The sequence below is a fragment of the Carassius auratus genome, unplaced genomic scaffold (genome assembly GCF_003368295.1).
Source record: "Carassius auratus strain Wakin unplaced genomic scaffold, ASM336829v1 scaf_tig00214737, whole genome shotgun sequence".
NCBI lineage: Eukaryota > Metazoa > Chordata > Actinopteri > Cypriniformes > Cyprinidae > Carassius > Carassius auratus.
The window spans coordinates 173,504-186,376 of record NW_020527788.1 but is presented as its reverse complement, the minus strand read 5'-3'; the positions used below and the strand labels follow the sequence as shown (position 1 = coordinate 186,376).

General features: G+C 35.3%; 1 protein-coding gene and 1 long non-coding RNA gene across 3 annotated transcripts; both read right to left on the bottom strand.

Annotated features, from left to right (window-relative positions):
• Positions 1 to 378: 378 nt before the first annotated feature.
• Positions 379 to 894, bottom strand: LOC113092913 (uncharacterized). The gene is made up of 2 exons (XR_003287661.1): positions 662 to 894; positions 379 to 604 (listed from the first exon to the last, which is right to left on the bottom strand). It is a non-coding gene; the product is annotated as an uncharacterized LOC113092913 (long non-coding RNA).
• Positions 895 to 1,434: 540 nt separating this feature from the next.
• LOC113092907 (uncharacterized) lies at positions 1,435 to 5,881 on the bottom strand. Of its 2 annotated transcripts, none has more exons than XM_026258680.1 (4): positions 5,563 to 5,881; positions 4,845 to 4,961; positions 3,082 to 3,414; positions 1,435 to 1,704 (listed from the first exon to the last, which is right to left on the bottom strand). In XM_026258680.1, exons 1-4 carry the CDS (start codon positions 5,846 to 5,848, stop codon positions 1,637 to 1,639), a joined length of 804 nt encoding a protein of 267 aa, XP_026114465.1. In that variant the 5' UTR covers positions 5,849 to 5,881; the 3' UTR covers positions 1,435 to 1,636. The 2 variants fall into 2 exon arrangements, with proteins under 2 accessions (XP_026114465.1, XP_026114464.1); XM_026258679.1 differs by having other exon boundaries at positions 1,438 to 1,704; positions 4,845 to 4,967.
• Positions 5,882 to 12,873: the final 6,992 nt, after the last annotated feature.

The following is a 12,873-nucleotide window of genomic DNA, read 5'->3' as shown; positions in this document are numbered from 1 at the left end:
ATTGGTGATCCCCTACACCACCCCTGACAGTGTATCTGTATATTCGACTGATGTAATAATAAACTTTGAAGAAGTTTGTGAACAGACAATTGGCTTCATGTTCATAATTCTTTCCATAAACCCATGCACGGACTGAGAATAGTCGGACAGCATTGATAAAGATGAAGAGGTGAAATATATATTTAACAATTACAAAAGGGGATTTTCACAGTGATGTCATAGAACTTTTGTTTTAAACAGATACAGACAGGACTGGACTGGAGTTAAAATTCAGCCCTGGAAAAATCACGCCCATTCGGGTTTCCTTTGAATGTTTTGCTGGGGTTAGTGTCTTAAAATAGGACAGAAAGAAAGAAAGAAAGAAACAAACAAAATATATATTATTGAAAATACTGCATTTCTTCACATAGCAATGCACATTTGACAGTGAAACAGATTTTGAGCTGTAGAATGCAGTAAAGTAAATGAAATCTTGATGCATGTTTGTATTTGTCAGTTCTTGTTTGTTGTTGATGAAGAGTTGAAATGAATTAACATGACGAGTTATGCTACAAAAGAAGAAGCAGCAATTTTCCCCCCGAAATCTGAAAGAACGTAGTGAAACCTCTTTTCTTTTAAGGCGACAGTTACTTTTTTCCCTTTTATGCACATGATCTGAAACTATAATAGTGTGTTAGCGCCATCTGCTGTTTGCATAGAGCACAAATTGCCTTTTTTTCTTCATCAGTCAATCAACAAATCTGCACTGGAATGGACAACAACAGGAATATTTTTATAAAATCTAAAATCAACAGTAGCGTATACAACACTGTAAATAGAAAAATAAGTTCAACAATTTATTTCGAATAATGACTTACAAAAGCTTTGTCTAAAATATTTAATAGTTATATTAATATAGTATGAAAGTAATAGTTTACAGAAAAAAGAAAAAAAAATATGCGTGATGATGATGAAGGTCATATGATGCGATTTCAAGTTTTTCTTTCTCTTTGTAGAGTTACAAGCTCTTGGTGCATAAAGAAGATCTGTAAAGTTGCAAAGACTAAAGTCTCAAATACAAAGAGATATTCTTTATAAAAGTAAGAATCGTCCATTCCCCCCGAAACGGCTCGTTCTAAAAAGACTATAAAATGACAGTACAAGTCATTATAATCAGGAATTATGTCCCCACTGGATGCAACAAATGCTTCATCTGTAATGGGTTTTGTTGGTTCTGTCTCGTCTTTCCAGGACACAAAGCATCACAGTTTGTAAAGGAAGCAACATTTCCGTCACATGCTTGAGGTGTTCGACCAATCACAACACACTGGATAGCTGGCCAATCAGAGCACACCTCGCTTTCAGAACGATGAGCTTTGTAAAAAAAACATGCATTTCAGAAGGCGGGGCATAGAGGAGAAACAATAATGTACTGTATGTGAAAAATTATGTTTTTTTTTTAACCTTAAACTGCATGAACACATTTCATTACCAAAATATTTCACCAAATACATAAAATAAATTGTATTTTTAGCAGCATCATATGACTCCTTTAAAAACATTCTTAAATGTGAGTTTAACAGCTAACCACATAATATTTCTTTCTGTTTCTTCATATAAGCAGAAAAATGTTGAGTTCAGTGATTGGCACGTCTTATTAAACTGAAGTCCCCTGCTGCTCTTCCTCTTTATTCACCAGTGGTTCCTCTTCAGTTGATTCACTCACTGTGGAATATAAAAGAAAATAGAGAACACAGGAATTAAAAAGAAAGAAAGAATCAGTTCTGTTACATCTACACATGGATGATGTTACAGCTCCACTCAAGAGTCCCTATACATGCTGAAAACAACAGAACATGAAACAAAATATGATGACTTGTTTTACAGATGTGCAAGCTGACTCTATTGAGTATATCACTCAAAAAATTTATTTTGAGAGGCCAAAAGCATGAATGCAGTTAATGACCCAATAATTAAAGGGGTCATTGGATGCCCATTTTCCATTAAGTTGAAATGCTCCTTTAGTGTCTTACTGAAAAGCCTATAACATACTTTGGTTAAAATTTCTCAATGGTAGTGTAAAAAATTAAATAAATAAACACATAATTTTTTGCCCTGTCAAAACCGCCCCGTGAGAATACTAAATTGAGCTGTCTTCCAATTGTTTTATGTATGGATAAATAAATACAGACAAAATTACATCACAATGCACGTTTTGGTGAATATGCTAGTAAGCACTGTTGGTTAGGCTGGTTATAAGGTTATCTGTAGAAAACGTTTTTAGGAAGGAGCTCATATTAGCAGCCAGAATTGTGTTTCCAATTATTTATTTTCTTTAATATTCAAAAAAAAAAATAAAAATAAAAATAAACAAGTGTAGGCCTATTTTTTGATGTGAATGTCCCAAGGAACAGGAACAGGATGTGAAAATGTCAGATAAATGTTCATGTAATATATTTTGGTTACATTTGCAGGTTAGTAAAAATGTGGATGGTTCTTTAAACAGCTATTGCAGAGACTCAGAAAAAAAAGGCCTTACTTTAAAAAAAAAAAAAAAAAAAACAGACTAATATGTAAATCTCTTTAAAAAAATTAAATTGCTCTTTTCAGTCTGTGTTTTGAAATGTGGCAGTTACTGTGCGTACACAAAAGCGTAAATTCAAACGGTAATGCAAGATTTGCAACTGCATTTCAATTAGATCACAATTTCGGAATATTCCTCCATAAAGAACAATAACTATAAAGATAAATTACTAGCATCCACACCAATATTGTTCTGTTCAGTATAAGAGCATGGTGCAGTTTTGTAATTTCAAACCTTAAACGCTCAAGCTCTTCAAACCAAGATGGATTCTGATTGGCTGTCAATATTTTTATCGCTCACCACCAGGAAATATTATATTGTTCTGTATCGTTATCATTTTAGTTGGGTAGACTCTATTCTTTTGAACTTTTACAAATATTTATTTATTGTTATCTTCCATGGTGTTAGCATAATTTATTCTAGTAATTTAAAAAGGGAACTAATTCAAATGAAAAACATTAAACTCTAAAAGTAGATTAATTGCGGTTCACCCAGTACATGATTATTCTTCTACTCACCAGTGACAGTAACAGTGAATCTCATGTATTCAGTTCTTCTGTTTTTGCGGCTGATCTGTAGATTGTAGAGTCCGGAGTGAAAGGTCCTGATGTTATTGATGAGGAGATCTCCAGTCTTCTTGTTCAGCACCAGTTCGCTTCTGAATCTTCCATCAGCAACATCACATTCAATATAATCTTGATCTGTATCATCTTTTTTACTGGTCTCTTTTCTGAATTCAGTGAGTTTGAGATCCTCAAACCACCACTTGATCTCATCCCCTCTCTGTAGTTCAGTATCAGTCTCTAGATTGACAGATCTCCCTTCTGTCCCTGACACCATCTTTTCTTCAGCTGTCACAGTGGCACACGGAAGCAGAAAACAGAAATATGTTCATAAGATCAAGCTTAAATTTACAAAGTGCATGTTTTAGCATGTTGTTAAAGGGGTCATATGATGCGATTTCAATTTTTCCTTTCTCTTTGGGGTGTAACAAGCTGCTCTTGAATCGATAAGATCCCTAAAATTGCAAAGACTAAAGTCTCAAACCCAAAGAGATCTTCTTTATAAAAGTTAAGACTCATGCATGCCCTCCTGAAAGGCTTTGTTTAAACACGCCCCCACATCTCTATGTCACTGTGTGGGAAGATTTGCATAACACCGCTCAAATGTTCACGCAAATAAAGAAGGCATAACGTTTACTCTTGCTGTTACTGCCACCGTCGTGTTGTGGAGACAGTGTTTGGTTGTGAAAGCAAAACTACTTCGTTTGTTCTTCCAAAAGAGGACACGACTAGAAATCAGTGGTTCAGTTGTATTTAAAACACTGTTCCAGAACAGTCCACCCCTATATATTGAGATGTGTGCAGAGCATTTTACAGAGGACTGTTTCCTGAACCTGGGGAGCTGTGCACAAAGGCTGTTTCTGTGAAGTGGGGCAATTCCAGCTTTGCAAGAACAGTCTGGCATTTCTGACTCACAGCCTTTAAAGGGTTAGTTCTCACAAAAAAGAAAGTTCTGTCATTAATTACTCACCCTTGTGTTGTTTAAAACACGCAAGACCGTTGTTCATCTTTGAAACACAATTGAAGATATTTTTGATGAAATCTGAGGGCTCTCTGTCGCTCCAGTAAACAGCAAGATAACTGCCACGTTCAAGGTCCAGAAAAGTACCAAGATGATCGATAAAGTAGTCCGTGTTAGTTACACCCTCTTTCTTTGTGTGAACATTTGGGTGGTTCAATGCAAATCTTCCCACACAGTGATGTAGAGATGTGGAAGCGTGTTTAAATGAGCCGTTTTAGGAGGGTGTGTATTAATTTTATTATTTTTAAGAATATCTCTTTGTGACTTTAAGGATCTTATCTATTCACAAACAGCTTGTAACACTCCAAAAGGAAAAATAAAAACTTGAACTTGCATCATATGACCCTTTTAAGCAAGCATAAACAACTAAAACTAATGAGCAGATAAGAAGCGACAGATTCATTGACACTTGACATTTCTTTTTCTTGTTTTACATCTACATCTGTGAGGTGAGATGAAGAGCACAGGCAGACCAGCTACAATTCAAAACGGCCAAAAGAGAGCAGGATTATGATTTTAGGACTAGTGCAACCTGTGCGATCACAGATGTTATTAAATACTGCAGTAAAACAGTCATTAGAAGATCTTGTGGTAACAAAAATAACCGTTGACTATGGAAAATCATATTATACGTTTAAACTCTACTGTGTCATGATAAAGCTCATGTTACACTTGCTGTATGAGTTGTAACACTTACCCATTAAACGCTTTGGATCACAGATTCTGTGGCGATAGTAAAAAGCAACAGCAGCTCCAGCTGCAGCTATCAGTAAAAGAGTAACACATATTCCTGCAGTAGCACCTGAAGACCGTTCTGGTACTGTAATGATAAAGAGAGACAGGAACAAACACTTTAAACATCAGCACTGTATAACATGAGAGAAGATCTGATTACTACATCTCTATTAATGATCCTTAAATTCATTTTAACATTGAATCAGTAGTGAAGATTAAACAATTAAAATAGTGTAACATTATTATCAGAAATCCGAGTCTGTATTTATCACATATTTTAAGCTTAGATTTCTTCTGGGAAAGAAGTTTTGAGCTCTGAACGTTAAAGTATAAAGTCATGAAGTTTATTTAAAAAGGAAAATCTGATATTAGGACATCATCACGTCATCTGAATTACAGACAGCTGATGAACAATCAGATCTGAATCTTTCTAGAGCTGTTGTATAAAATCAACATCTGTTCTGAGTATCAGTCATGTGATCACCTGTGGACCAATCACAGCTGTGATGATAATCAGAACAACAGCATAACTGTGATATCATGAAACTAAAACTATGATAGACTGCTGAACACAGTGTAGCTAGTGTTTTGTTCACTGCACCTTAAAAATCTGTTTAATTCAATTTCATTCATTAAGTAATACACATGTGAAAACAACTTATTAGAACAAGTATCCTCACCTAAAACAGTAACATTGAAATACTTATTTGAGTTTCCAACAGTTTTGTGGTCGACCTGTAGTTGATAAAGTCCAGAGTGTTGGGTTCTCATGTTCTTGATGGTCAGAGATCCATTCTGATGCAGCTGCAGTCTGTCTTTGAATCTCTCATCAGTGTTATTTAACCAGGAATCATTGTTAGAACTGTCAGCAATGATTGAACCTTTAACTCCAAACCTCCACACAATCTTATAAATTTCCTTTATTTGAGTGAGATTAGGGTCCAGAGTGACAGTCCCTCCCTCCATCACTGACACAGTCTTCACTTCATCTGCACCAAACACTCCTGCAGAACAAACAGAAACAGTTTCTCAGAGATTTAACTCACAGAACATTGTACAAATTTAACACATCATTTAGTCTTGTCCTATAAACACAAGCTACAAATAAACCTTGGAGCAGTCCAATAAATTAATGAGAGTAAATCTTTATTATTAAATCGCATATATTTATTTAGATAGACACCTTTATAAATACAAAGCTACATATAAATGAGAAATACGTCGTAAGTAATTGCTCCTACACAGACAGTAATATGAGACGTGATGTGTTAAGATAATTTTTTAATGTAAAATTGCTGCATCCGATTATGGACGAGAAAGAAAGGATTAGGTCAACAGGATTGAATTTGTGAAGTGAAAATTATAGTTTTTATTTATTAAAAAAGATAAAATCAGACCCTTGGGGTAAGATGACCCACCCAGACTTGGCATAGAAGGCCAAGGAGTGAAATGGCATTTTTTATACGGATTCGCTGAAGAATTAGTCTAGACTTGTTTATAAGACGAATGTGATCACTGTTAATATCATAAAATCCAGGATTTAAAACTCTTACATTTCTGGCGTAAAAGTGAAACTAATTTTTTTTAATATAATAAAATAAGCAAAAATCGTACACTTACCCCAAATCAGTAATAAAAACAGCCCGGTACTGAAAAAGATCTTCATATTGTTGCTGATTCCAGCGTCATTTCGTTGATTTAATATATTTCGATGAATATTATACATTCACCCGATGGGCGGCGATAACTGTTCACAAAGCCACTAAACTAAGGGATTGTATACCGACTGTGACTGACTTATGAATTTATTAGTGTTTTATATGATACAAAAATGCATTAAGTTTCTGTTCACAAATCTGACATGCCATAACAAACCGCAACAGACCGCTATTCAACTCCTCAAAAAAGACTTTTCTTCTTTTTCATCGTCTTCTTCTTCTTCTTCTTCGTGGCGTTTAATGGAGGATGGCATTCAACTGTTAGATGCATTACCACCATCTACTGATTAGGAGTGTGAATCAGGAGCCTAATCTTCACTAAATTATATCATATAATCCTATGTCCTTTAAATAACGCATTAAAAAGGAAAAGTTTTTATCCCCTGCTGTTCATCAAATTAAGTTTTTCTTTATTTTCCTTGAGGCCATCAATCATCCATTTCTCTTCCTGGAACCACCACCACCAATTCCTGTTGATCCTGTCTCTGGGTTCTTAGTAGGCTACTGTCAGTAAAGATTTGAGTATAGTTTTTATATACTTCTGCAACGTGGTCATTAAACAACCCAACCAAATCAGCACAATCTACCTCTGGACATTTCATCTTCCATGGGGCCATGACTGAATTGTAGAACTAATTTTCATATCAATCACCCCGAGATCTTTTGCTATTTTGTTCCCTATATGGCCAAAGTTGTCCTTTTTACTTCTCTCTTTCATCCAACATTCCTTCAGCGCTTCTTTTGTGGGATAAAAGTCATTGTGCCTCTGCAAATTCACCCAGTATATTTCTATCAGACGCTTCGTTCTTACTTCCAGTGGCATTTCTCCTAGCTCTACCAGTATAGCTGAGACAGGCGATGTCTTACAAGCTCCACTACACACTCACAATGCCTGAGTCTGAATTACATCCAATTCTTTTTAGATGAGATCTGCTGATGTAAACACTATTCTGCCATAGTCCACTGTAGATCTAATCAAGGCCACATCAATTATTTTCAGTGATTGGCAACTTGCACCCCATTCTCTATAACCTTAGTATATTATGTGATCTGTGTTTGATCAGGAAATATCAACAGACTTATAGCAGCTCATTTTTCTCACTAAACTCTTATTAAATGTCTTTTACATTAATCATAATCTGAGAAGGATTCATGAAATGGTCTCCTCCCAGTAATATTGAGCTTTTAGAAACATCCACATAAAATACAATAATTATACTTATTTTTATTTTCTTCTTAGATTATTATTATTTTTCACAGTGAATGTAATGGCTCATGGTATGTATTCCTCTCTTGTCTTTTGTTTTGGGCTGTTCGTCCCTGAACACAAAGCAAGGCCTTCTTCTTTGAAGAGCATTCAGCAAATATGTGTCTGATGAAATAAATGTATTTTTTAGCAAAATATACACCTGCAAATATTTGAATATATTTTATGTTTTATCAGTGATTGCTCTCAGTCTGATTAATGAAGATGATGTTACTTTAGCGTCCTCTTGTGACTGAATATGAAAACAGATTCAGTTTTAAATGATACTCTGTGATGTTTTAGGCCTTTTGAACACTGATGGAAGTTAATATGAACTTATTTGAAGTGTTTGTATATTAATTAATATCCAAGCCTTTTTCAAGTAAAGTCTGTTCATTAGTAATATTTGAAAAGCATCAAGTCAGATATTTTGGGTATCCAAGACCAAGTTTATTTGTCTGAATGAGGAGATCCTAAAATCTAAAATAGTGGATTACGCTCATAACGCATGACTTTTCAAAAGTGTGTTTTCCTTTTCTCTCTGTAGTTGTGTGCACAATGTTGATGGGGACACAGGTTCATTCCAGAATGATTTAAATAGTTTTTTTTTTTTTTTTTTTACATCTTTCAGAAAGTGGCCAGTTTCAGGTGTTTTGCCCATCACAGCGGATGAGAATGCATGAGAAAGAAGTAAATTCATAATAATAATAATAATAATAATAATAATAATAATAATAAACAAACAAACAGCTGTTGGATTATCCAGGTAACAAAAGAGTATTGAGAATCAAGTGTGTAAACTTTTGAAGGTGTTCTTTTTTTTCTTTTCTTTTTTCTTGTGGACTCTATGTAAACATATTTTATACTAAATATCTTATTCAGGTCATTAGGCCCCACAAATAAAACATAATAATATTATGTATGGTCGCTCTTGCTTTGGTAAAGTAATTAACGTTTTGCAGATACTGCAACGTTTATGTACATTTTTGATGACAACTATGACATTTGTTGAAAATAGATACTAGCTAAAGACCAATGTATTTTTATTTTCTTTTTTTCTGTAATGTAATGTAATGATTTATCATGACGATTTATGCTACAAAAGAAGAAGCTGCAATTATTTTTTCTCCCCAATTCCCTATTCATGAAGAAAACAAGAGAACATGAAACAAAGATGAAATTTTTACAATAGAAAACTGCAGAAATAGACATTTATTTACATTTATATTTTAGTACAGTTCTATTTTGACCCTGTAGCAGGTGTTTTTATTTTTATTTTTTTACTTTCATAATATTTGAGGGAGGGGGCACACAACAATACAATTCTGCTTAGGGCGCCAGTGGCTCTGCTGGGATCTTCTGCTACGTCTGGCCTGCCCTGTCTAAAATCATCTGAATATAACTAAAGACTTATTACATGATTGAGGATAATAAATAAATAAATAAATACATAAACAAAAAACTTTTTGAAAGTTGGGATTGAAAGATGGGTTCATGATGTAATCGCTCATTAGCTATATACTGTACATCTTGAACAATAAAAGTTGTGTGCCTTTTATTGTTAAATATTTCCATAACCTGTTAAAAATATATAAATGAATAATAGCACATAATTACTTGACATGACCCACAGCAACATGATGCTGATTTACCTTCCCCTTGTGACTATGGAAACCCATTCTGTTTTTCAGTGTCTCTAACAGGCCTGAACAAACTGAAATATGGAAACAATAATATTCACTTTGCTTCTTGGAATAAAATTGAAAATGTAAGGTGACAAGCCACACAATAAGCTGATGAGTTGATTTATCTATATTTTAATATGCTTAAATGCTTTTTAGATCGGGCAGAATCTGCGATCTCTGGCCTAGTTCATTTGTTGGCTTCCATGGCAGAAATACACTGTGTTTTCCATCATCTGGCAACCTGGGATTGAAAAATACTGTTTGTTAAACTGGCAACAGGCGGAATCAGACAGACCAAAACAAAAACAGATATTAGGACACAGAACACACATTTCAAGGTAGAATAACTATTGTTTTTTGGACTGTTGTATGTGAACTTGTTCCTCGATGATCCACAGCAGTTCGGTTCTTGAGAAGTGTGAAAGTTTAGGTCATGTCTTTAGAAAGAGTTCACATTCTTGGTAAATGGACTGCATTTATATAGCGCTTTCAACAGACCCATGGCCATCCAAAGTGCTTTACAAGTTACCTCATGTGACGAGTGCGGCAGGGCCGAGAGCCGTGGGAACGGGGCAAGGCCGGTGGAGTGATCGGAAATGAACGACACCTGGGACACTCACTGGTCTCGAGTCCCACGGAGGAGATCGGAAGGATACAAAAGAGGAGCGATTACAGCGAAGGACGAGAGAGGACCGGGCCTGGGTTTTATTTTATGTTTTGGTTTTGTTTGTGTGCGGCAGTCGTCCATGAGGGGCTGCCACGCTATTTTGTCTTTATTTGACTATTAAAGTTTCATTTTGATTGTCTGCCGGTTCCCACCTCCTTCTTCCCTTGAAAGAACAGTGTTACATTGGTGCTAAAATCTGGAAGGAAGAAGGGACGCGCTGATGAAGATCCCTCGCCGTTAGGGTGAACCCGCGGTGCCATCGAGCAGGCGTAGCAGTCGGGCGCCTCGAGGCGGTGGGCTGGAGTGAATTGCCGGCGACGGACGAACTCGCTGGAATTTTAGTTGTGTCCGAACTAAAGTCGGACCGAAATGAAGTCATTTATGAATGACTGAAATGAAGAGTATATTTTGTGCCTCATGGGGTGTTATGACTGAACAGACTGGGAAATCTTCACGGAGTTCTGCACCGATATTGATGAACTTACTAACGCTGTAAGTGGTTATGTCTCTTATTGTGTTGATAGTGTTATTATATTATATTTTATTGATAGTTATTCCTGAAAAATCTGTGAAGGTGTTTCCGAAGAGTAAGCCATGGGTGACTAAATCACTTAAGGTTTTGTTAATAAAAAAAGAGACGTGCGTTTCAGGAGAGTAACCTGAAAAATGTATGCGTGGTGATGGTTCTGCTCCTTTTGATGTATATGATGTGATTAATATGTTCAAACACTCTAAAGCTAGGAAAATTACATTCTTTACGCCGATGATAGTCGTAGTCAACGTGATAACAGGTTTATTTTAAAATACACAGATGATTCTGTTATAGTTAGTCTTCTTCATTCTGAGGGAAATGTTGACGGTCCTGTAGTCAGTGATTTTGTTCATTGGAGTGATCGAGCGTTCTTACAACTAAATGCTGCAGAGACAAAAGAAATGCTCATTGATTTTAGACATAAATCTTCTGTTATTCAGAATACTGTTATTAAGGGACAGGCTATTCAAGATGTGCAATTGTATAAGTATCTTTGCTTTGATAATAAGATGAAATGTTTAGCCAATGCTGAGATGATTGGTAAGAGAGCACAACAACCACTATATTGTCTTTGAAATTGTCAAAATGTAATGTAGATACGACTCTTATGTCCTTTTTTAAAATAAATCTCAGGTTTGAGTCCATTTGAACATTTTCCATAATATGTTGGTATGGTAATCTTAGTGTTAAGACTAAAAATGCTTTGTCCAGAATAATAAAGGTTAGCAGTTAAATGTTATGTACTGAGCAGAGTCTTACAGACCTGTATAACAGACAGCTGATGAGGAAAGTCAACTCTATTTTATCAGCCAGTGATCATCCCCTGTGCTCTGAATTTGAGTTTTCAATCTCTTGTCAGCAGCATTAACTATCCAGAAAACCCTTCATCATCATCATCATCATCATTATCTTCATCATCTTCATCTTCATCTTCATCATATTGTTCATTCCTGTGTTCAGCTGTGAATGTGAGTGATGTGACTCTCTCCTGGTACAAAGGAAACAGTTTATTCTCCAGCATCAGTGTGTCTGATCTCAGCAGAAGTCTTTCTTTACATCTGGAGTGTCTGGATGATTTCTACAGCTGTGTGGTGAACAATCCCATCAGAAACCAGACCACACATCTCAACACTGAACTCTGTCACACATCTTCAGGTATGTCTGTGGCAGTACTTCTACAGTATCTCAGTGTTTCACATTAATAGACTCTGGTGGCCTGCTGTAATATCCAACTGGCAAATACTTTTAAACTTTTCTTAATTACATAAATGTTATGTGTTATGACATTGGTTTGGTGATACATCTGCAAATTAAATTAAAAGTGAAATTATGATATGGATTAGAACAGTTTAATTAAAGAAGTATGTAGTCTCTCACGCTGGGAGTATCAAAGTGAAGGGCACACTGTGCACACGAGCAGCTCAGGGTCTGCTGTTCTTCACACTGAAAATGGTTTGCTCTCAAAGTGCATCAATCCAGTGCATTTAAATCTAAAATGTACAAAATGTCTTTCAGGGGACTGTATATCTATTTTAATAACATTCATTCTCTCTCTCAGAAGTCTGTATCCTCTTTTGTGGTTCTACTGAAGCTGTGATCTGATTGGCTCTCTCTGCTCTGGTGGGCGTGGCTACTGTTGCTGTGTTGATTTATGACATCAGATCCAGAAGTCTTCAATAGAAGAGAGAGCAGACTTCACCATTAGACAAAGATTGATCAGATTTGCAGGAAACCAGAGATGGTTTTAAACCACTGGAGACATTATGACTTTATATCTCCTTTGAGTAAATATCAGTTATGAGTAAATGTAATTTAAGTGATTATGAATTCATTTTCTTTAAATGTAAACACTTTATATTTTCAGTTCATTTACGGTATATTTGAATGTCACTTTTATTTTTTAACAATATTATTATTTCTAAAGTGGATCTGTCTGCTGTTACAAGACAGTGTTATCCTGCTGGTGTCTTGCTGAATTTTACTTAAAGTAGTTAATTATATATTTTTTTTTCATGAAACATATGAGACACTGCTATGCCAGTTATTGCAATAAAAAAATCTGCTATTAGAATGTAAATTAAAAATGACATTATTAAATTAAATAAAAAATAAATAAATGAAAATTAAATAAATTAAACATTAT

Excerpts from the sequence above, each read along its gene's own strand:
- LOC113092907 (XM_026258679.1), bottom strand. The coding sequence starts at position 5,848 with ATGGAGGGAGGGACTGTCACTCTGGACCCTAATCTCACTCAAATAAAG. Across the intron at positions 3,415-4,844 it reads TGATCCAAAGCGTTTAATGG|CTGAAGAAAAGATGGTGTCA; the intron begins GTAAGTGTTACA and ends CCACTGTGACAG. Across the intron at positions 1,705-3,081 it reads ATTCACTGTTACTGTCACTG|TGAGTGAATCAACTGAAGAG; the intron begins GTGAGTAGAAGA and ends TATATTCCACAG.